The 26040-nt window shown below is 38.9% G+C and overlaps 1 protein-coding gene across 1 annotated transcript in view; it reads left to right on the plus strand.

The window, feature by feature from the left end:
- The window catches only part of Sorcs3 (sortilin related VPS10 domain containing receptor 3), a 590588-nt gene that overhangs the window by 540200 nt on the left and 24348 nt on the right, over positions 1 to 26040 (plus strand). Inside the window, exons 17-20 of the mRNA XM_021196078.2 lie at positions 5208 to 5321; positions 9531 to 9702; positions 12156 to 12342; positions 17310 to 17443. Coding sequence (XP_021051737.1) covers positions 5208 to 5321; positions 9531 to 9702; positions 12156 to 12342; positions 17310 to 17443 — 607 coding nt within the window. The remainder of the gene's footprint in view (positions 1 to 5207; positions 5322 to 9530; positions 9703 to 12155; positions 12343 to 17309; positions 17444 to 26040) is intronic.

The raw sequence follows: 26040 nt of genomic DNA on the forward strand, positions 1-26040 counted from the left end.
GGGGGGGTGGGGGGGTGGGTACTTAGGAGCTTAAAAGATCCCCCAGCCTCTTCACAGCTTGCTGTGAAGTCTCCACCAGGACACTTTTGAGTCACCGGAACAAGTTCCCACTGAAAAGAGAACCTAGGTTCTGATACAGTCTCAGGTGCTAGAGGGGGGCTTGCTCTAAAGCCTTGGGAGGGCTTCCCCTTAGAGAGGAAGGTATCTGAAAGTGATAAAACAAAAGCAGATGCCCTTTGCTTATCCATTCCTTTGGCTCATTCAACAGTAGCTTTGGTTTGAGTACTTCTTATGTACCTAGTGTTGTAATAATAGTCTTACAGGAACAAGCTTAATTTTCTTATCTGGCTTTAGGAAGAGTTAGGCACTTTATAGATGGAAACAGACACAAAGAGCACTTCATTCGCTCAAGACAATAATATTCTAAATTCTGACTTAGAATGTCATGATAGTTTCTTCCATGTTCAGTGTGGAGTCATATCCACAGGGTGAGTTTATCCAGTGTAGAGGCAAAAGACATAGAGAGTGCGATTTGGGGTGCCACACATAATTTCAGGTGTACCTACAGTCTGGCGTGGTTTTATGCATATGGAATACAAGTGAGTATGCTTTTTTTTCTATATTGGACAAGCTAAAGTATAAACAAGGCAATAAACAATGTGTAAAAAAGAGCTGCTGCCCCAGTAAATGACATAACAGCAAACGAAAAAGAATATTATAAAGTATTGAGTTTTATGATCCAGTACTGAGTCTATTACGGTAGCTGCTAGTCATACGTGATTATTTGCATTAAAATAAAATTAAATTAAAATGCAACTTCTTAGCTGCTCTGGTTAGTGGTTATCATAATGGAGCATAGCTGTATGAAATATTTTCACTGTAGAGGGTTCAGTTTGACAGAACTGGTTTCATCACTGGTGGGAAGGTGGTTAGAGCAAAGAGATCATTGGGCAAGTAGATCACGTGTAATTATGGATGGCTTCTCGCAGTGAGTGGCAATGGAGCTTTTCCAATTAACTAAATAAAATAAGCACATCTTTAAGGAGGGAAGCAACCGACTGATTTAAACAGAGCAGATATATAAGCAACCTGTTAGCAGGAAGGATAAGGCAGATGGCCACCACCATGGAATTAGGTCAAAAGAAAGGCTTAAGGGATGGTTGTCTGGTTTTCTGAGTAAGTTTTGCTAAAGAGACAATGGCCTCATTTTCTATGGCTTTACCCATTTTCATGCTTTACCCAGTGAGGATGGTGTATGTTATTCTTGTGGTAGCTGCTTCTGTTTTGTGAGTGCTCCCACTGCGCCTGAGAAGAGCCACCTTATCCCAAGCCAACCCCAATGCACCCCTAGAATGGGATCGAAGCATCTGGCTGGCATACATTCTGCAATCTCAGCTGCTAGGTAGAGAAGTAGAGGGAGGATGGGGTCAGCAATACCGGTCTGGCCTATGCCTGGCCTGGCATGCAGGTAGACCCTTAAGCTTATTGGAAAGCGACCTTGGCTTCCTGACTGGTGGAGAGTTTCAGAATGGGGCTTAGCAGTTAGTATTATATTATTATTAATATTATAAAGTATTGAGTTAAGAATACGCACCGTTCTTTCAGAGGAGCTGATATTGTTTTCTAGCACCCACATTGTGCAGCCCACAAGCACTTGCAACTCCAGCTCCAAGGGATCCAATGCTTCCACAGGCACTGCACTCATGTGCACTTTCACACGTGTGTGCGTGCATGCACGTGTGTGCACACACACATACACACTTAAAAAATAAAATAAATCTTTTGTTTGTTTGTTTGTTTGTTTGTTAAGTTTCAGAATGTTCTTGCAGGGCAGAGTCCACCTTGTGATTAAGTGGTGACCCCTTAGGACTATGCTAATGTTCAACACAAATCAGCAGTCTTAATCACCGCTATATGCCAGGAGTAGCTTAGTGCAATGTCTGGCAAGTCATTCATCTTCTTATGTTTCTTTACAGTTCAGAGCTGAGGGGATTGGATCTTTGAATCCATGCTGCAAACTATCCTTCCTATGCGCTCTCTCTCTCTCTCTCTCTCTCTCTCTCTCTCTCTCTCTCTCTCTCTCTCACACACACACACACACACACACTTTTCAATTTCTGAACCATCCTTGCCATTTCTCTTTCTCAATCTGAGGCTTTTCCCTGAGGGGGTGGGGGTAGGTGTTGGACCACGTGCATGTTGTTGGAAATGGACAGATTTTCTTCCCTATCCAGGTAGACGTTCAACTGCTTTTATAATCAAGCACCACACATGGGTAAATTATGTTTCGAAGTGAGCTAACTGCCTGTGTGCATGCAGAATCTGACAGCATACTTCCCTGAGGCAAATCAGTCTTTCTGGTGTATTCTGTTCAGATCTCACCATTCATTCATCTGCTCCCACCTTTCCTGAGGAAGCTGGAGCACAGGCTGTTTGTTCGTTCTTTTGTTTGTCTTTTTGTTGTTTGTTTAAATCCTGCAGACTCATGAGCTGGGAGGAAGGCTGGACAGTGTGAAAGAGTTTAATATGCATTTAGCAGAAATTAATGAAGAAGTCCACAGCTTGGAGGCAGCCAGTTTCGGCAAGTGTTGTTAAATATTAATGAGGTGCTTTTGCTCTTTGGGGCAGAGCAGCACACGCTTGATGCACCTTTTTTTAATTACTGCCGCGCTAACAGGTAGCAGAGCTGAACAGAATTGCTGAAGATGGCTACATTTCACCAAGAACCTTGAAAACATTTCTACCCTCCCCATGGCTACTTAAGAGAAGCACCTTTCCTTCCCAGATTCCCAGTATTTTCTAGGGTCAGCAGGACTGGTCAACAGGTTCATCTTATAAAGGCATAGGGGAATTTTCGAGAAGTAGTATTCACATACCACAGCCCAGTATCTCCATGAATAAATAATGCTTGAAATTCAACATTCTGTGGTGTGCTGACAAATGTTTAACTCTTTGGGAACACACACTGAGTGCTGTAAATATTCCCCCAATGGCTGATTTCAGCATTATACTAATGAATGAAGAACTGAACAGACATGGCCAGTAGCTCTGCTTTACATAGTATTCCTACTGAGCACATACATGGGTACAAAAGACCCTGAGAACATAAACAAAATAACAATATTCATATGTTACTTAGCATATGTTGCATATGTAAAACATATATACAATGTTACAATTATATGATGCTAAAATGCAATAAAGCAGGAGATTATGTCTTGTGTATTTATTGACTTTTAAATATAATTAATGTGAATTAAATGTCATATAATTTAAATTTTAAAAATGGCTTTAACAAGCATTAATTACCTTGCAAAATTCCCACCATTTTCAAAGTCATTTCTCATGAGCTATTACAAGCTACACTAAGTCCAGAAGAATTATGAGCCAGGCGCTCTCTACTCATGGACCAGACACTTGCCAAAGGATTCACCTGGCAGAAATGTCTCTTTCACTTTCCTTTCTTCCAGCGTCATTGAACCATGGTTATATCAAAGCTGTTCTTGATTCTGCCTTTCCATTGACTGGCAACCCTGCTTATACCCACTCCACTCATCTCGAGCATTTGGAGATACTTTCTGCAGTCACCCCTCCAGTATCTTGGCCAAGAGTACTTTTTTCTTGCAGAAATAGACACAATTCAATGGGGGATTAGAAAGATTGTGTTTGAATGCACCTATGACATTATTTTGCTCAATAGCACTTATGATAGATGATTCAATTGTTGAAAATCAGTGATATATATAATTTCCATTTCAGTTGCAACATGTGATAGCCCCCCAAACTGCATGCAATAAACTAGTGCTAGGCTTATATAACCTAGATATTAGAGAAGAATAAGCAAGAAACCACAAAACACAGAAAAAAAAAAAAGACTAGTGATCCATGCCCATTACATATCATATGAAAGAAAGAAAGGGATAAAGAAAGAGAGGAAGGAAGGAAGGAAGGAAGGAAGGAAGGAAGGAAGGAAGGAAGGAAGGAAGAGTGATAAAGGGGTAGCTAGAAGTAGGCTGGGGTTGCTATGTGGATAGTAAAGAACATGATGTCATTCATCAGTCAATACCTCTTTATGCTGCATTAGGTTTGGTTGGAGTGTGAGATATATCCTTAAAGGAATGAAGAAACAATTGAGGGCAGATCTTGCCACGTTTGTTTGATGGGTGAATAATAAGCAAGTCACCATTGCGTTTGTATACCTGTCTTCCCTCCGTTCCTGTCCTGCATTCACTCAGATAATTTCCCAGTGTTCTCAGTGGACTTTTACAAACTGTTAGTTCATAGACAGTGTAAGAGGTAATAGAAGATATATCAACGCAAGGCAGAGAGTGACTGTCTTTCTCCATGCTTCCTTGATCCTCAGTGGGTTGATATCACACTGAGGCTGTGCTGTCTGGGTTTCAGGCATCCTCTTGATGTGGAATTTGGAAGCATGGACCAAGAGAGGGTGCTCTCAGTTGGCACCAGCTCTGGCTGGTTCTAAGAATTTAATCTCCTCCACCCACTTTATTACTCTTATATTTTGACATTTACACATCTGAAAACCTTATAAAACTCCAAGAAGGAGGGGCATGCTATTTGGCCTCCGGTGCTATGGCTGTGATCCTGTAGGAGCACGGAAAAGAACTCTGGTTTTGTTTTATATTTAAGGATGTATAAGCTATCTTAACAAAAGAAGTCTGAATTCCTGTGGGCATACATGTGAATATAAACACACACACAGCGTGAAAGCAGTTGAATTTAAAGTAAAAATGAATATAAATTCTGTGAAATCAATTTTCAGACAGTACATATTGAATCATTACATAGAAATGTATTGTGACCTTTAAAGACATCTTCCTGGTTGCCATTTACTTATTTAATTAATTTTGTGATTCAAAGTATGATTTTTGAATGTATGGTGTCCCCCTGCCCCCAGCTCTCACCTCCAAGCCATTGTGCCTGTCCTGTGTTTGAATTCATGGACTTTCTAGTCTGAACTTTTTCGATAATCTGATTTTTCTCTCTAGACTGTAATTCTAAACGATGAGACCATTTCTAAAAGCGTACTGTTTTTATTAAGACAAGAGTATTTGCCTCACTGGGGTTAATTAAAACAATGAATTATGACTTTGGGGAGGAATTGGGACTTGTGTATATTTATGAATATGTTTGGGTGTTTTAATATGTCTTAACATATCATTCTACCATGTTTATTTTCTTGATAGTGACTATGGCTATGAAAGACATGGAGAGAGCCAGTGTGTCCCAGCTTTCTGGTACAACCCAGCTTCCCTTTCAAAGGACTGCAGCCTTGGTCAAAGCTACCTTAACAGCACTGGGTAAGCCCAGTGCATGACGGAACTCCACTTGTTATTGTCCGTTCATAACTCATGGTTGTACATTCACAGCTCATTGTGATCCATTCACAACTCATTGTTGTCCATTCACAACTCATTGTTGTCCATTCACAGCTCATTGCTGTCCATTCACAACTCATGGTTGTCTGTTCACAACTCATGGTTGTCCATTCACAATGATGAAATGAAAGAGAGTGTACCTTTATTGAAAAGGATGAGTATCGATTGGATAAGTTTATATCAAGAGGCTTTTGAGGGAAACTGAGGAAATGTTTAGCCAAGGATAGCTTATTTAGAAACCATCAGAAGAAGTTATCAGCCAGAAATACCATTTACAATTGACTTCTAGAAAATTATAGTTGTTGTGTCTTTAAAACCTCCATTGCCTGCCTTCAACGGTAGGTAGTGTGTAGATATTACAGCACTCCCTAGTGGAAGATCAATGCACATTCTCAGACACTCACACTAGATGCACAAGCCCCATCCTAACCACTTCTGGAAGAGGATAAGGACACTCGGGATACTTTCAGTAACCGACTAGTTGTCTGTTATCTCTCACTGCCCATCTAGTTACCCTCAGACACTCCGCAGAAGTTTTCCTGGAGATGGATTGTGTCATCCTTTCTCTCTCTTTTTTTCTTTCTTTCTTTTTTTAATTAATTGATTATTTTATTTACTTACATTACAAATATTGTCCCCCTTTCCAGTGTCCCCTCCAGAAACCCAGCATTTTGCTTCATACAGGAAATGCACCTCAGTGACAAAGATAGGCACTACCTCAGAGAAGTCATCGTTTTTAATAGTTGAGTTGCATTTCGTTGTGTAAATTTATCAGACCTTTAAAGAAGACCTAGTTCCAAGACTTCTCAAACTATTCCACAAAATAGAAATGGAAGACTACCTAATTCACTCAATGAAGCCACAGTTACTCTGATACCTAAACCACACAAAGACCCAACCAGAAAAGAGAACTTCATACCAATTTTGTTTATGAATATTAGTGTAAGAATACTCAACAAAATTCTCACGAACAGAATCCAAGAGCACATCAAAACAGTAATTTACCATGATCAAGTAAGCTTCATCCTAGGGACACAGGAATGGTTCAGTATATGGAAATCCATACATGTAATCTACTATATAAACATACTCAAGGAAAGAAATCACATAATCATCCTTTTCTTTACTGCTTCTGTGACCCAGGAGAGATCTGCAGAGTGGGCCGTTGGGACCATGACACCTTTCCCATGTTTTGATGGGTCTTTTGGTTACCCAAGTTTCTGTGAGTCAGCTTCTGATTTGGAACATCTGGAATGAAGCTAATTTCTTCGTTTGTAACAATTTCCCACACAGCGTGGGGAGGTTACAGGTGTTCTAGACCACTTTCAGAGATGCAAGACTTGGGTGCTCTGGCCTCCACTCTCATGTCTGTCTGGGTTTCTTCTATTGTATTAGCCAAGGTGTCGAGATTCCTCTACTTTGACCCTGGATGGTTGCAGAGAGTAGTGGGTACTATCTAAATGTCTGCCACCTGCTAAGGAAATGTAAACATGGATAGGTGTGCTGAGTAGTCTGGAATACTCTAAACTATTGCTTTTTTAGGTAAGTAGTTGATTGGGGGCAGGTGTTATTCCTAGATGCTAGGCTGAGCGTTTGAGTGATTTACTGCAGTGTTTTTGTAAGAATACGTTTTAAAGATTTAAATAATTTAATGCAGATGGAACACTTTGAACGTAAGGAGATGGACTGTAAGAGAACAAGAAAACATAACTGTCACATGGAACCATCTGCAAAAGGCAGCTTCTACCTCTGCACCCTTTGGAAACAATTAGAAATGAATACTCTTAGAACATATCACATAGGCACATGGCATCTGGAGCTAGATGCAATTTTAAGCAACATAGGTATGCAAACATAAAATAGCTAAGTCAGAAAAAGATTTAAAAAATTCTATTCACTGTTTTCTTTGAAAGATTTTTTTATAGGTATCTAAAAGCACTTCCAGATTTCCCAACTTTGGCCAATATTATACATTATCAAGAGAGTTTTCTTGGTAGCCATATAAAAAGGAAGTGGTTGACATAAAGTTTGCCTTATGATACAATAATTCTAAGATGCTAATCATGACTAAAACTATCTTATAAGTAGAAATAGCCCAGAAAGATTATCTTAGAATAATTTGATTTAATTAAATCTGTGATAATCAAAAGGACTGCAATATATATATATATATATATATAGTAATGTAATATAATGTGTATAACTAATTTCTCATATTAAACTAATTAAAATGTGAAAATAATTGTAATATTGTACTTTGTTTAATGTGATATAACGTGACTATTGTCATTTCACTATGCTATATTAACTACATCTCAAACCTTGAGAGCAATGTGTGAAGAGCAGCTGCCATACTGGATAGCAATGATATGGACATATTTCAGTAGATAGTTGATAATGATGTATTATAATTTCATTTGAGCCAGGAGTTATCTACAATTTGATTTGCATCATCATGTGATCTCAGAAGAAGCAATAGAGGCTGGGTGTGATCCAGTTGTGGGGCAGTGTTAAGAAAGAAAAGCCAGCTATCATGGAGGACTGAGGTCATCTAGACTTCCGTGGCTTTAGGGGCTTCAGGATAAGATACCATGGATCAATTGATTATTCGAGAGGGGAAGGAAGACAAGACTTGATGGTGGTGATGGTGGTAGTGGTGGAAATGCAGAGAGTGGTAATACTGGGATAACTTATGTGGTTTTCTTAGAACATCAATTTTAGTGATGATCTGTAGATCATGGACTTTCTGGAAGTAATAACTATGCATCAGGTCAGAGGTCAAGGCAAGCACTTGGGTCAGTGGTCAAGGCAATTGCTGGGATGTTGCCACACATTCTGTGCCATTACCATAGAAGTTTCCAGTGTTTTGTAGGGAGGTTTCCCACGAAAACCCCTTTAATAAGGTTGACTTAGTATAGCAGAGTTGATAGGAGTTAAAAACCATGCTTCTAATGTGACATTTGTGTTGAGAAAATAATGCTTCAGAAAACAGAGAAAATATGTTATACAATGGCCTAGTGATTCCAGGGTAAAAGTTATGATTTTTATTTTTATTCTCACTAGACATTCTATTAATGACACCCTGGCATAGAGAGAAGATAGGGAGACACTGTCTGATTATGGGGAGTTAAAAGTTTGATGTTCTAACTGCTTCCGGGTACAGAGAAAGTTGGAGGCAGCCTTGGGGAAATAGACCAGACCCTTGCTGACAGACAGAGGTGCACTCGCTTGCTTTCCCTGCTTCTCTAGCCCAGTGCTCACCTCCTCTGTTGGGTGTGAGTCAGACATTGATTTTTCTGGACTGGTTTAGACACTGATCAGATCCCCGGTGCACTGGGTGGGATCAATACTAATGTTTAAGGAGCTAGCCTTCCTGAGATGTGGGGGTAGCAGGTCCTGAGCATTATTTATCTTTGTGAGTAGCTGGAGTTTTTGAGACTTGCCTTTTATGAGTAACTGTGAGAAGTGGTTTTGCTTGCTTCTTTTCTCTTGCCCTCCCTCCTCCCTGCCTAACACACATGTACACACACACACACACACACACACACACACATATATACATATACACATCCATTCATACATGTAAATATACACACACATGTATACATACACACACATAAGCACACATACACACCCATAAATACAGACATGAACATATGTGTGCAGACATACATAAACATACACATACATGCTTATACACATGTACACACATATAAACACACCCCTCCATGCTCATAAATGCACATATACACACATAGTCAAGCATGCCCATACATATATACATATAAAATACATATATATGTGTGTGTAAACACATATACACATATACATAAACACACACACATGTACATATTGTATGTGCAGCCATACAAATACATACACACACATATATACAAACATACACATACATAAGCCCACCCATGCATACACATGAATACACACGCACTTATGCATGCCCATACACAAATACATACAAACAAAATATATATATTGCATACAATTATACATATATTGCATAAACACATACATGCTTATACATATGTATGTGGACATATACATACACACACTTACATATACACACATTACAAACTACACCATTGTCAAAACTGTTTTTTTGTCAAATCTCTTTAGGTACCGCAGGATTGTATCCAACAACTGCACAGATGGGCTAAGGGATAAGTATTCTGCTAAGACTCAGTTGTGTCCTGGAAAAGCTCCTCGGGGCCTCCATGTGGTGACCACTGACGGGCGCCTGGTGGCAGAACAGGGCCATAATGCAACCTTCATCATTCTAATGGAGGAGGTAGGTGACCACTTGGGTGTCTTCAGTCAGAACCACATGCTGAAAATTCCTTTATCTCAGGAAAAGGAGGAAACAGAAATCGAACATTCTCACGAGTTGCCCAGCTGTCACATTGTTGTCAAGAGAAAAGAAGAGGAAGGAATAATAATACTCCAGTCATCTGTAAGGAAGACGCAGCCCACAGTGCCTCTGGAAGAGATTGCTTGCTTGTTCACTTGTTCTCCCTCCATCCTTCCCTCTTCCCTCAATCCCTCCCCCATCCCTCCCTCCCTTCCATATCCTTTATGCTTGGCCTTTACTAGGACTTTGGCTCTGAGCTAGAGCCTTGAATTTTTTTTTTTTTTTGAGACAGTCTCACCTTGTCTCTTTTGACACAGGAACTCCCTCAGGCCTGACTTGAAGTCACAGTGCAGCCCACAGCCCACAGCCCACACTGCACTCAAACTTGTGTTCCACATACTTGTCTGCCTTTAGTACTGAGATTGTCACTTGAGCCATTAGGACCTACCTGGATATATTCCTACGGCTTCTCCTTAGTTTCTGCTTTGGACATCTTTATTGCCATAAGGATACAGCCTGTAAACTCCGAGTGTTGGGGAGGACATTCGAATCATAGCTGTTGATTTTCAGAGCCTCTCTTGCTCTGTTCTAACCTTTGTCCTCACTAATTAGGAAAGCCCACATGCCTTCAAAGAGCCTTGAAACTAAGAATGTGAGGATGGGGAAGATGACTGAAATATATTTTAAAGTTAGCTTTATACAGAACACAACAGCATGGGTGGCTTCTCCATCAGCAACAGGCTTCATTAACTCATTGCTTAGTGTCTTTTGCAATTCAGGCAGTCAGACTCCATGCTGTCGCTCTGCTCCACCCATTTGCTTCTTGCCCCCTGTATGTTCCTTCTGTCCAAATCAGGGACTTTCCTAGCACTCTTTGCTCTACTGGTAGAACTGGAAGGCTTGCCTGATTGACAATGCCCTCTAAATTTATATGCAAATTGCTCTGGGCTCTTGAGATCTTGAAAAGGGAGCAAAGCAATCCAGGAGGGTTTTCTCACTAGTCTGAACACCTCAGAGTCTTTAAAGTCCAAACTGTAATTCAAAGAAAGGCGCAGGCTTCTTATCCTGACCTGGCAGATACCTCAGCCTTCCCCCACACTGATGCTTGAATTAGAGAGCTTTAAGATTCACAGAGGAGGTCATTATCACATTTCCACTAGAGAGTTTTCAGGACCAGAGCTATAAAAACTTTCTCAAATGGATGTGAAGAGCCATGATCTTATCCATTTCGATTGCCTGCGGTTCATTTCCACTTTCATTTACATCTGTAAACTCAAGGGTAGTTGACATCCTGAGAGGGTCATTCACATCTGCCTTGCCATGGGGGGGGGGTACAGAGACGCTGTGCTGGTGCACACTTTTGAGGCACAGTCTTCTGATTTGTACGTTAGTCAGGTGCTTCATTTCTAGGAAAGAGGATTTTTGGGTCGCAGACTCAGAAAGTTCAGCCCATGGTCTGCTTGCCACCTATTCATAAACAGACATTTGTTTTTTAAACCTTCTTCATTCTGAATCTTTATTTTATGATCTGCTTTATACATTTCTCCAAAGTGTTGATGCAGTGTGGGCATGTGTAATAAGCCTGAAGCTTAACTTTGAGAGGCTAACCATCAGCCTGAGGTAGTAGTGTATTCAGATGAGCCAATCCATATCATGTTAGAGGCGATCTCAGAGGTGTGCTTGGACTTCCAAGGGCAGAGACATCTGTGGGCTGAATCACTTTGAGTGAGAGCATGGCTTGAGCAGTTTTAGGAAATCCTAGGCAAGAACAGGAAAGTAATTTTAGATACCATGCAGCATTCATCTGTAGAATGGGAATAATGATCTACCTCCTATTGTTATTTTGAAGATGGTGTTTAGTACATGTTGGGTGACTAATACATTTTTTAAATTAATAAAAGATATCCAAAATTAAGAATAGTGAAAATTATTGTCTGGTAAGTAAAGGAATTGGTATTGAAAGGAGGCTGTCTAGATCTTCATTACACACCCACATGTCCAGAGGGATGGATACATCACTCAAATCAAAGCTTTCTACAATGTAAAGTTGGAGGGATTAACTGCTTGGCTTGCTGAAACTATGTATTATTGCTGTAATTATCACTCCACAGAAGAGTTAAGCCATGCTTATGAGGGGTCAGGCCTGTGTGGTCTTCCCAGTGGATCTTCTCTTCCTTATCACTATTGCCAGAGTCATACCAAATCAAGCAGCCCCAAAGTCGGGCCTGCAGGTTCCCAGCCCTTGCCCATACCTCTTCATAGAAATTATCTTGTGGTGAAGAGACAGCACTGGAAGGTTTCAGGGTAATGTCGACACTTTGAGAATTAGTATCAGATAAAAGTCTATCAGAAGCTTGTGAATGGGGACCAGGTGAATTTCTGTTCCCTTGCAGGGTGACCTCCAAAGGACAAACATCCAGCTTGACTTTGGGGATGGGGTTGCTGTGTCCTATGCCAACTTCAGCCCCATTGAGGATGGCATCAGGCATGTGTATAAGAGCGCCGGGATCTTCCAGGTGACAGCTTATGCAGAGAACAACCTTGGCTCGGACACAGCCTTCCTTTTCCTGCACGTGGTTTGTAAGTAGCAATAAGCGGCCCTCCTCTCCCCTTTTTCTTCCAGTCGGTAACTGCATCTATCCAGACTTCACATTCTATAATTCGGAGCTGAAGCCAAGTTCACTGTGGTTCCTAGAATCATCTCCATCAAAATGCAGAAATGCATGATCTATTATAGTTCAATTTTATCATGCAGAGTAGATTACTTATTTTAAAGGTATAGGCAACATTACCAAGGCTCTTCAGTTTGTAACTCCATTCTGAAAGGTTGGTGCATATAAGTGTGCACATGCAGACTCAGGTATAGATAAAAATGTCTTTTTTCCTTTGCTTTAGAGATTACTGAAAAATCAATAAAAATGGAAGCCATCTAGTTGATGGTCCTAGGTTCATTCTTGAGTGAAAAATGCATAAATTGAACTAAACGTTTGATTCGGTTGGAAGAGCCCAAGGAAGATTTTAAAAAGCACATGTTTCAGTTGCTTTCAAGAATTGTATGTGTTTTTAAAAAATAAAATCTTCATATATCCAAGGTTGTTTCAAGTTCATGATATTATAAATAACAATTTTGGGGTGCGCTCTGGTCAGTTTCAATGATACTGGCTGTGCTTAGCGGGAAGGGCCACTAAGATCCCAGGCTGTTTTGTTAGTGCTGGATGCTTTTCGTGTTTCACCCATCCTGAGATTTGAATCGTGTTAACTGAAACATAAATATGACTGCTTCTGGATGATGGGCTAAGGGAGTGTTATTGTGTGCAGTCACAGACTCAACACACCTCAACAGTAAAATCTCTGGGTTTAAAGATGTCTATGGTTTTGATTTAAGCAGAAGCCTTTCCCTTATACACAAGGAAAGTATTTCAAGATCCAAAGGATTCTTAAAACTACAAGTTGTACCAAACCCTGAGTAAGCCACTTGTTCTCTAATGCTAATCTGCAAATTTGAGTATTATATATTATAATATTTAATTATATATTATATATGCTGTGATATATATCCCATGGATACATACACACACACACACACACACACACACACACACACAGATATACTGAATGAGTGCATGACTCATGTCATGGTTAGGTCAGCCACAGTACAACACATAATCATAATAAACTAATAATCAGCCCAGTGTGCTATTGAAAACTTACGATTTTTGTTTACTTTTGGATTTTACATTTAAGAATTTCAGTCTATAATTGGTTATGAGTAACTGAAATTTTACCAAGTGAAAATGGATCAGCAGGGACTGCTGTGTACCCCATAATGTTTTTCTAGTAATATGTCACATGAAATGAAAATTACATGTTATGAAAGAGTTGAGATGAATAAGTAAAACTCCATTCCTGTTAATAACCTAGTGACTGGGTAAAACCTTACATGTAAATGGCACATTCTTAAGGAGCTCCTGGCAAACTGTGAGCTGGTTTGTTTTCTATTAAAGAGAACATATAGTAAAAATGCATATGAAGAACCTGGACTATACATAAATGATGTGTTTACCATGCCAATCTCTAATATGTAACCTCCAGATTAATTCCAGTTTTGAAATGGCTTAAGTCTAAGCACTGCCTGGCCTCAAGGGGTTCTGGTACCAATAAAAATGAACTATGCAGGAAACACCCAGCCACTCACTAAGTCATTCAGGAAACATTTATAGAGTTCTTAATGTGTGTAAGGGACTCTACCAGGTACTTAGAGAATCATCAATGCACGTGCGGCCCTGCCCTTGTGTTATTTTCATCCTATTGAGAAAGGAGGGCTACTCTAAGAGATGAGTCACAGACAGACAGAGTGATGAGCATCCATGCAGAGCCACTACAGTCTCTGCCAGCAACACTGGGTTAGGATCCCATATGAGCAGTATGGGGCTTATTCATGGATCTGGGCTTTGGAGTATTCGGACTCTGATAATAACCCTTTTAAATATCTAATATTTTCCAATGTCCTCAGCCCTTACAAAAATTAACTTATCTCTTAGATTACAAGGAAGCTATGGGAATCAAACTGGATGCTGTACATGCTAGGGACACTCAGGACCACTCCTAGGTATGGTGAGTCACTAGGACAATGTGTTGAGGTTAACATGTGACTTCATCCTTGGCTATTGTTTCTTCCAGAGAATATATGCAAAGCAAACCTAGCAAATGAAAAGGCTTGAGTTAGAGAGGTGAGTCTGTCAGCAAGGTGTCTGAAGGGCAGACATTAGGACACTGAGTTTGGATTCCCAGAACCCTTATAATGCCCATGGCTCTAGTATACATCTGTAATCTTAGCACTGAGGGGAGGGGGCACATGGAGACTGGTAGATCTAGGAAACTGTTTGGCAAGCCTGCCTAGCCAAATCCGTGAGTGACAAGTCCAGGGAGTAATCCTGTCTTAAAGAAAAAAAAAAATCAAAGACCACACTTGATGTCAAAACTCTAGTTTTCATTCACATGTGCACACATAATTGCATGTCACATGCATAGACTTACAGACACATACATAAAGCAACAAACACACATATGCACATGCACACACACACACAGACACTAGAGCGAGGGTGGGGGAATTGAGCAGAGATGGGTTTATACGTTTTCCTCTGGCTTTTGTGCAAGAAAGAGGAAATGTTCCTTGAAACTTTTATTGTGCTCATAATTCCCTACAAATCAATCATGGCTGCATTTACCAGACAGTTAGTACAGTGGGAACTGCTCTTGGCCTTACCTTGGGCCATTAACTAACAAAGGTAGTTGTTAGCCACCCATAATAACCAATTTCACACAGATTATTGGGCTTCTATCCAAAGGGTTGCCATGTGACAGGAAGGATTTCAGAGTTTGATGTTCCGTCTGATTCACTCGGCTCTCTTCTCATTGTTCCAGCATCTATCCCAGTTTTAAAGCTTGGAACTGGCTCAGGGTCTTTGTACTAAGATCAGCTCATAGGTATTGTTTGTTGAAATTAGTTTTATCCCAACATGATTGGCCTGAAACTGGAATAAACATGACCACATTAGCCAATTCACATAAATGCCATCCATTTTATGTCTGACATAATCTTAAGAAGAGGGAAGTTTTGTTGCCTTTGGGTGTCAGAGAGACCTCCAAGACCTGCAAGTGACAGGAAATGGAAAAGGATGTCCGGGATTATAGTCATGTAGTTTGGCTAAACTGTGAAATGCCTAAGGTTCCCATGAGGCAGCTTAGCGAAGATGGTTCCTTCCATCTGGAGAGTGGATTACAAATGGGACGAGTGGCTTCCAGCTTGAAAGAACCATCTTCCCAGTGGAGGAAGAATGGGAGACCTGGACCCAGGCCTGAGGCTCTGCAGGGCTGATACAGACAGCCACACTTCTCCTAGCATTCCTCGGCTAGCTTCTTTCTAGTGTGTTCTCTATGACCAGAGGAACAAAAACCATTGCGAGAGTTTCATAAACTTAACCCTTGAATATGAGTGAATAAAGTGCTGAAGAGCTTGTCAATGTTTTCTCGAACCTTGTACTTTGGGGGCTGACATCAGGCTGAACATGTAAATGTAATACAGATTTGCTCATTTAAAATAATTCAAGTGCCAGCTAAGTGTATATATGAAGTGCCAAGGTTGAAAGTATCTGCTGGTAAAGAATCTTGAGTTGCCATATGTCTGGCATCGGAGCAGAGAGCTGTAGGCAAAAAGTATTTTTTCAAACTATAGATGAATGGATGTTTCCAATTTTTTTCTTCATTAAATTTTTTAACTGACAGGAATCATATGTTAATCATGTTCAGCATGACATTTTAAAGCTACATGCATAAATTGTGTGATTGCTCCATCAGGCTGATTATCATACATATTACATCACAAAGTTACTTTTTTTTTTTAATGGCGAGAACTCTTTAAATTTGTTTTTAAAGATTTTTTCAAATGCAGTACAAGTAATTAACTGTGATTAAAATCATAATACATTAGACCTCTTGAGTGTATTCTTCTTACCTTGCTGAAATTCCATATCCTTTGACCTATGTCTGTTGCCCCCACCTCTGCCATCCTCTGGCAACCAATATTCTATTGCTTGCTTTTGTGAGCTCAGGATTTTAGGTTGCACATGTGTGTGAGATCCTGTGATATCTATATCTCTGCTTAGCTCAACTCTCATAAGATACCGTCATCCGGGCACATCCATGTCACAAACAAAAGGAAGAGAATCTCTGAAAGTTTTACAAACTAACAGAATCTTCCAGATGTGAAATTAATATACAGATGATTCCCTGCCAGCGTTTTTGTCTCCTGTTTTTATTTTGGATAAAGTGAACAGTCTCATGGCCACCTCGGCTGTGTTTAAGGTTGTTCCTTTGGTGGGTGGTGTAGCATAGAGTGCAATAATGTTTATACATTTTCTGAAAAAAAGGGGGAAAGCCATCTTACTATTATTTGGAACTCGATGTTTAGGCAGCTAGGTTTTTCCCTCTTTGTCAAGTGGCTTTGCAAATCCTCTGGATGGCACTCACTATGTCCTCCTGATGATGAGGCACAATGGTCCATTGTTAAAGCGGGTGGAAACCAATTAGCAGCTGAGGATAATGGAAGACCCTTCCATATGATTCATTGACCACAAGTCACAAATGGGCTAATTCTCAGAAATAAAACAGACTGCTGTTTATTGTCCTAGTTAACGGCGCTTTGTTCTTGGCCTGGAAGTCCATAAGTATTCCTGGTGGTGGGCTGCCAAATGTAAATTCAGTTCACCTGTCACTAAGAAGTCAGAAACTTGATTTGAATTTCCTGTTACACTTTCTACTACAATTGAAGAACACACACACACACACACACACACACACACACACTTACTGCCCAGCATTTTAGCACTTGTGATCTTTTGTTTTGTTTTGCTTTTGGTTTTTTTGTTGTTGTTGTTGTTTTTTACAGGCATGATAATGAAGATGGAGATGAAAAGTCGAAACTGTGGAAAAGTTGATGATTTGTTCTAGGAACATAAACACTGTCTTCCCTCCTGTCCCTTTAGGTCCAGTGGAACACGTTCACCTTCGAGTTCCATTCGTCGCCATACGAAATAAGGATGTCAACATCAGTGCAGTTGTGTGGCCCAGTCAGCTCGGGACCCTCACCTACTTCTGGTGGTTTGGCAATAGCACAAAGGTTTGGCTCTTTCTCTTCAACATCAAATTTGATCTAGCTTCCTATGCTCCAGCTTCTAAATTAATTTGCAGGAACTGGGCATGCAATTCTAGTATATAATGAAGCTAAGAGCACACAGATGTGAAGAATAACACCTGCTTCCCAAAGTCAGGTCCATACCTCAGTGGAGAAATTTAAATAAATGTTTAGAAAGAAAGAAAGAACACCTTGGGAAGGAGTCCACATCTGCAGGCTCTTTTTCTTCTATTTAAAAAAAATCTCTAACATGTCATTGACTCCATTTTGTGCCTATTGGCGTTTCTACCAATGTGATGTACAGCAAGGACATTACTTGACCTCTCTGAGATAGAATTCACATTGGTCAAACATGAGCTGAGTATCTAGATGTAAGGGTGGGGAATAAAGTTGGATGACATGTAGAGAGTCCCCATCCACACCTGCCTGGTGTTCTGCAGACACTAGTTTTCTTAGGCAAGGTGATGAGGCTGCTGTGCCTTAGTGTCAGAAATTAGAAGCATCAATTACTGGATCTACTAAAGTAGCTCTTACTCCCTGAACCTGTTGATGATGCCTGTGTCAACAGTTGAGACTCTGAAAAATTAGGCCAAACGATCATCAATTGCATTAATGTTCTCCCTTATTGCTTTTTAAAAATCATCATTAAAATAAAAATATCACATTTATTTATTTATTTATTTATTTATTATTTATTATTTAGGTGCATACCTCAGTACATTTTATAGAGTTCGGAGGATATCATATGAATTCTAGCAATTGAAGTCAGTCAGTTGTCAGGCAGCAAGCCCCTCCTTCTGCTGAGCCATCTTGTAGGCCCTAAACTCAACTTTTAATTGAGGTTTGCATTTAAGGTTTGCAGAAATGTACAGAGATTTCTCATGTGTTCCTTGCTCTCTCACCTTCCTTCCTGTATAATCTTCCTCTTTATACACATAATGCATTTGCTATTGTTGCTGTACTTTATAAGGTCATTATCACTCAGGACACAGAGTTTATATTAGGGGTCTTTCTTGGATTTAAACAATGTATGAAACAAAATAGTTATGTTTCTCCACAATCTGTGATTTACTTATTCATCTTACCCTCCTTCTCAATGCCCACCACTGGTGACTCAGGTTTTTCATTTGACATCATACAGTTAGACTCTTTAGCATACAGACTTGGTATGCGTTGTTTACAGTTTGGATTATATTTCAGATAAGAATGTCTATTCAGAGGGTCTCTATGTTGTTTTATCACTTGATAGCTCATTACGTTTTTAAAAGATTTTTTTAAAAGTTTATGTGTATAAGTGTTTGCCGGGATATATCTATGTGTATTCAAGGGATGCCTCATGACCATGGAAACCAGAAGACAGCATCAGACTTCCACAGAACTGGAGTTACCTGTCTTTGTAAGCTGATGAGTGGGTACTGGTAATTGAAACCGGCTCCTTTGAAAGATCATAAAATGCCCTTAATCACTAAGCCATCTCTCTAGCCACTGCAACTTTGCATTCCACCAGCAATGAAGTACAACTTCTCTTACTTTTTTATCTTCGCAGCCTTTGGTGGCATTACGTTCTGGATTTTGGTCATTCTACCAGGACTGTGGTGGTATCTCATTTGAATGTGCATTTCCCATATGATGTGGAGAATATGGTTATTGGCTAGTTTTATATTGTGTTTGATGAAGTATCCAGGTGTTTTTCCCTGTTCTCAAAACCAGGTGCTTGCTTCTTCCTGTTTATTGTTTCTGGGATATTTATATATTTTTAAATAACAGTTCCTATGCCTTCTGCAGATATACCCACCCAGTCTATTTCACCCTTCCTTCTCTTGACAGTGTCTCTTTCAAAGCAGACATTGAAGTTTAACAAAATCCATCTTATCAGTTCTTGGGTGCTTCGTGACTTTAATGTTTATCTTCAATGCTACTGGCATACACAAGGCCATCTGAGTTTTATCTTACACAATATTCTAGGTTTTGGGGTTTTTTTTTATTTGTTTGTTTCTGTTTTACATCTATGCTGATAATCCATTTTAGTTCATCTTTGAAAGGAGTAAGACCTGTGGCTGGATTAATTTTCTCGAACATGCAGCTTCCCAAATCTTTCAATTTGATCTTTTGAAAGTTCTGTCTTTGTTGTGCTTTGTTACTCTTGCTTCTTTGGCAAAGACCACTTGTAACTCTGACTCTCTGTTCCTTCCCATTGATCTTGGGTCTTTCTTCACCCTTACCATGCCATCTTGATTACTGTAAGCTTGTGGTAAATCTGAAGCTGAGGTACAGTTTTTTTCATATCAATATTACATTGTACTGTATATGTATCTTTTTATTTTCTATATAAAGTTAGAATGAGATTGCTGAGACCGTGCCTCCCAGGAATATGAACCAAACATGACATAAAAAAGATACAAAAAAGACTAGGACCAAAGTGTCATATCAGGCCTAGATGAGGCAACTCAGTAGGTGGAAAAGGGTCCCAAGAGCAGATAAAAGAGTCTGAGACACCTGCACACTCACTCTTAGGATGCCACAAAAACGCTAAGCTCACAACCATAACTGTGAACTTACCTGACAGGGGAGACAACATGATCAGGAAAACATTTAGAAGCATCACAATTCCTTCTTTAAATATTTGGGAGAATTTCCTTGTAAGCCTTCAGTACATTTGTGGCTTCTGTTTTCCAAGGTCATTGGTGCTTCACTTTCTTCAAAGATACAAAATCCAAAGGACTATTTGCATTTTAAGTATCTGCTTGTGTGAGTTTGGCGAATTTTGTCTTTCAAGGACTGTTGCCTTTGCTAAATTTGCAGAGATAGAAATGTTCACTGGGCCAGTCCATTGTTCTTTTGCTAGCCATGAGATCTCTAGCAGGTTCTTCTTACTCTTCTGGAACATTTACAACTTGAGCATGCTTTCTGTTTTTGCTTAACTTGGTTTCCTCTAAGAGCCTGCTTCTATATCTTTGGCTTCCCTTATTGACATACTGTTTCCTGTTTCCCGTTTTCTATCGTTTTGCTTTTCTTTCTTTCTTTCTTTCTTTCTTTCTTTCTTTCTTTCTTTCTTTCTTTCTTTCTTTCTTTCTTTCTGCATATCATTTCTTCTCTCTGGCTACTTTAGCATCAAGTTGTTCTTAGCTCTGTGTGTCCTAGGGAGAAGTGTAGATAGCTGGTTTTAGGGCTTCTTTTCTGACTAGTGCATTCCGTGTTATCAGACTTGCCCCAGGCCCTGCTGTTGGTGAACCCTACAAATTATGATAAGTAATAATTTCCTATTTGTTTAATTTAGAGCTAGTTTCTTTTCATATTTCTCTTTGTCTCCCATTCATTTTTGAAGTCTTTGGTTTAATGCCCAGTATTTGGAGATTTTCTTGTTATCTTTTTGTTACTGATTTAGAACTTGATCATATTATGGCCTAAGAGCAGGATGGCGTGATATCCAGTCTTTCCAATTTTGTTGAAGAATGTCTAATGGTCCAGAATATTCCTTTCTTTGGTAAAAGTTCTATGTGGGATTTAACATAATTGATATCCTGCTGTAACTTTAGTAATCTCTATATATGCAATAATATAAAGTTGTTTGGGTTCTTGTGTTCATGAATGCCCCTGCTGATTTTCCCTCTTTTCTAGAATATCACATGCACTTTTAAAAGCTTTATCCATGAATCATGTGAGTACTTAATAATAATGAGATAATCATAAATCCTCCCCCCTGCCTCTTATGTCAGGGTTAGGGTTAGGGTTAGGGTTAGGGTTAGGGTTAGGGTTAGGGTTAGGGTTATTCAACAAATTTAAGCATATGTAATCAAATGCATTGTTACTGTTACTGTTTTGAAGACACTGTTCCTTGTTATGATTAACAACTAAAAGAAAAAACAAAATATCTTCATTTTTCTGTGAATGCTCTATATGTTTTTTAGAGTTTCTTACCACATTATTTTCCGTCTTTTAAAATAACTTAACAATTCTTGAAGAACTCCTCTACTGATAAAAAAGTCCCCTTTGATTTGATAAAGTTCTTTTTCTCTTTCACTTTTACAGGATAATTATCCAGGGTGCAAAATTAGAAGTATATTTTTCTCTTAGGAAAGTTTGCTTTTTTCTGAAGTTATTAATTATGTCATAACACATTCTTTGTAACTGTATAGTCTTTGAGATGTTTCTGGTCTATGTCTTGCGACTTTTGTTGTTTATATTATGTTATTTTTCTTTATATATCTCTTCTTCTAGGATCTGAAAGATCTTTTTGATTTCTATCATTTGAGACTACATGCCTCAGTGCTGGGTCTTCATTATTGATGTGATTTAGGGAACACTGACCTTTAAGGAGCTTTAGGATTTTTCTGAAAACAATTTAGTTGAGAGTCAGCATTTATTTCTTCCCAGAATTCCTTGCATGCTTTACTCTTTCTTTTTCTGGTATCTCTGGTATCATATTACACACACACATACACACACACACACACACACACACACACACACACACACACTCACGTGCACACATATATCCATAACTTTTGTACTTGAGTTCCATTCTTGGATTTGTTTTGTTCTGTTTTTATTTATTTTAACTTTTCAGTCTTCACCATTCTTTGCACTCTTTATTTTTTATCCTGGGAGTTTCAGCTGCTCTGTCCAGTTTTAGAGTTTCTTTCCTCACAGGTGTTCTCTTACTACCAAATCCATCTAAAGGCGGATTTGACTTCTACTGTGTTACTATCATTAGCTTCTTTTTCTCTGCTTTACCTTTTTTTTTTTTTTTTTTTTTTTTTAGATTTAAATCTCCCCATTTGTATTGTACTTCATTTCAGCAGATATTTTGTTATACTTGGAGGTGAGGTTCTGAGTATGAATTCTGTGTGTAATGTGATCATGTTGGGGTGTAAGAGGAGAGTTGCTTTATGATCAAACCTCATCTGTTTTAGGAATCCTCTGATCTTGGATTGTATACTTCCTAGGTGTTTCACAATACACACACACACACACACACACACACACACACAGAGAGAGAGAGAGAGAGAGAGAGAGAGAGAGAGAGAGAGAGAGAGAGAGAGAGAATTAGGTTGGGTTTGTATTGAGATAGTATCTCTTTTTCCTATGGCTGTTAGACTAAGATAAAACCCTTGCAACTTAGGCTCTGATTTAATAGTTCCTTCTAGGAAAAGATTTTTTAAGCCACAGTGCACTGATGTTCTTATAAATGATCCCTTATACCCTCTCACTGAAAGAAGCACAAAGACACATTTCTCCAGTATTTATGGGAGAACCTGGTCAGCTCCTGGCTATAAAATGTTCAAAGCCATGAAGGCTCCTATGACTCACTGGATCCTCCCTGTGGTTTTCACTCTCTGACTTTGTTCATTTTAGAAATACATTGTATACTTGTTTGCTTATCTTTGCAAAGGTATTAATTTAAAATAATATAAGAAATGTACCAAAGTATAATGGTGTAGTTACACATTAGGGATGATGATGTGGAGTCTACCTCTGTCCCCATTCTGGAAGGTTAAGGCTGGGAGGTGCCCCACTCCTCATCTTGGGGAGGATGACAGCATGATGCAGTAGAGGTTGCATGGACATAGGATTGAGAATCATGAGTTAGGTTGCTAGAGTGGCTATATCTTAGATAATCCTGAATATTTGAGCTTGATCAAGTTGTTTGTCCTGAGATGTTATTCACTCCCTCTCATCTTGCCTGTTGTATAAAGTAAGATACCACATATTTAAATGTCACATACTATATGGTCAGCAACTGTATGCATTGTTGCATATCACTGAAAATGCTCTTAGATGGGATAGTGGAAGATAGAGAAAGACTCATGAACCAAGGGGAACCTCAGTTTGTAGTATTTCTGCCCAGTGGTTTTAATTTAACTTCTTAGTAGAGGTGACTGATGCTTCTGCATTTTTTGTTTTGTTTGTTAACGAGGAAAACAAATAAGTCTATACTCGGAGCAGTAGAAAAGTCGCTCACAGTGTACAACCAGCATCCCAATTTGAAACACTTGATTAGTTGCAGAAACGGACCTCAGACTCAGGACTCCTAAATCAATGCAGCGCAGGTCATCCCTCAATGTGTGAATGCTGCATTACTGGGAATGGTTCTCCCCTTGGTGTTACTGAGCAGTCATTTTTCTTTAAAAATCATGAGATATTCACAGAAGAGGAATGAGAAAGTCATTGAAGGAAAGGTATATTTTTTTCCCCTGAGAAAGTGAGAGGTCAGTTTGTATTTGGGGAATTATTTTCTGTTAATGTACATTTGCTTTATCATCTTCACTGAGAATCTACTGTATGTAATGAGGCCAGTTATTGGATGGGTCTCAACACAGAGATTAACTTGGCAGCCAACAGGACACTGAAGTTGCAAACGTAATCTATCTCTGCAGTGGCTTATTTCTTTTAGGACTGATTCTAAAATATGAGGCACCTAATAATGGCCTATGTGTATTTGATTTAAAGTAACAAATGAATGGGAAAAGAGATTGAAGATTTTCCCTTATAATTATGTTACCTTGAATTATAGAGCCTTTGTCTGAAGCAAGGAAACTAATGTTTAACATATGAACATCTTGGAGTTATGCACTGAAATCTCTTTTCCACATATAGATGTTATGATATATTATGAGATTTTAAAGTGCATACTGGCAATTTAGTTTTAATTTTTTAATTGATTACTAGAAATATTTCTTTGGTTAAAAAATTTCCATCTACAAGCTAAGGAATGGAGTGTAACTAACATACAAGTACCCAAGAAAGATAGGTCTTACCAGTTAATATTTATTCCCCAAGAACAAAGCTAACGATGCCTAAGACTGAAAAGTATAAAAATAGCTTTAGAAGACAACAAACCTGGGTTGAAATACAGATATATTTTTCTTTGTTCTAGTCCTTTTGTCAAAACACTTAACTTTCATTGAGTTTTATTTACTGTCAAATCTAAGTTCTAACAGTAGTAACTGCAATTGATCTCTAAAAGTGGTAGCCACGATTGATCATTGCCGTGAGCATCAGCTAAAAAATGCTCAAGAATCATATAAAACATGACAAGGCATTTGGGAACATCAGGTATTGATTTACATATAGGGATAAAAGTCTGACATAACTCTGCAGGTCATGTAGCTGTTTACAAAAAAACAGTTACTTCCTGCATTTGAAAGTGACACATTTTCAGTATTTTTGTGCCATCACCATGGTAGAAACACAGCAGTGAGAAAGGGGGTCACATGACTCCATGGTTTATCAAATGACCACATTGGTTGACAAAGGGGTGAGTGTGGGTAAGTCTGCTCACCTTCAGAGCTGTTTGGCTTCCTCTGCTTGGCAAACTGTTATGTTAAATGAACCACCCCTAATTTTAACCATTTATTCCTAGCATTTGCTGCATTTTCTCAATCTATTATTTTCTTTAATCATCAGAACATCTTTATTTATTTAATAAACAGACAATACTTCTGAGGCTGGTAACCTCAGAAGGCTGTGTGTGTGTGTGTGTGTGTGAATCTACTACATGAGGTAGAAAAGTTCACTCAGGTGGTTGAATTAAATAAAAATATTGACACAAATGAACTGATTCTCTACCTCTATAGCCAGGCCTTATCTTGATGCTATCAATATCAGGGGTAAAAGACACATACAACGTTATCCCTACCTTTAAAGAAATCATGTCCCATCTGAAGAGGCAAGATGAACACACGTAAAATAATTGGTGTGGGTGTATAATGGAGAGCTAGATAGAAAACAAAAAGCATCCCTGAGGTCCAGATGTTGACTTTTGTACCTACAAACCTATAGGGAAGGGATATGAAATTTTATCTGGACCTCCATAAGTCTTTTTAGAAGCTTTTTTTTTTTTTTTTTTTTTTTTGACAAGACACGAAGACTAAACCACAGGATAAATTTCATTTGTCACCTTCAGGAAGTGCATTCTTTTGATAATATGAGTTTAACAGCCAGAAAACTGCATGAAAAGGGAAGGTAGTATAACCATATACATACATACTAGCCTAGTTGGATGTCCTATAGAGTGACAGAGGCCAGCCTGTGAGCCACAAAGAGTGAAAAGCTGGCCTTAAAGGAGCAGCATACTTGAGGCAGAAACAAAACAAAACAAAACAAAACAAAAACCATCAAAGTATAAAGTTTAATCCTTGCAAATGGTTTTGTCCTCTGTGGATTGATTCTGTTGAAGTAGAGCATTCATTTGGCATATGTTGGAAGAAAAACACTTTAAGGTGGAAAGATGAGATGGACTTCTTAGATAGTCAGATATGTTTGCTTTTTATTTTGTTATAAAATTTACATTTAAAGTAGGATGATATAAGATAAAGTTAGGCAGAACTATCATGAACACATGATAATTCAACAAAAAAGCTTCCTCTGGAACTCTCAGTCTGTTTGTCTGCCTCCCTCCCTCCTTTGAGTGTGTGTGTGTGTGTGTGTGTGTGTGTGTGTGTGTGTGTGTGTGTTTGGTGTATTTGTGCATAAATGTTCAATCATTTTTAACTGAACTTCCACATCAATCTATAGTTACAGCACAGTTATAAATACTATTTTGTTTTATTTCTTTCTTACCTTTGCGCATATTTAACTTT

Source organism: Mus pahari, chromosome 1, assembly GCF_900095145.1.
Source record: "Mus pahari chromosome 1, PAHARI_EIJ_v1.1, whole genome shotgun sequence".
In the NCBI taxonomy this organism is placed as follows: domain Eukaryota; kingdom Metazoa; phylum Chordata; class Mammalia; order Rodentia; family Muridae; genus Mus; species Mus pahari.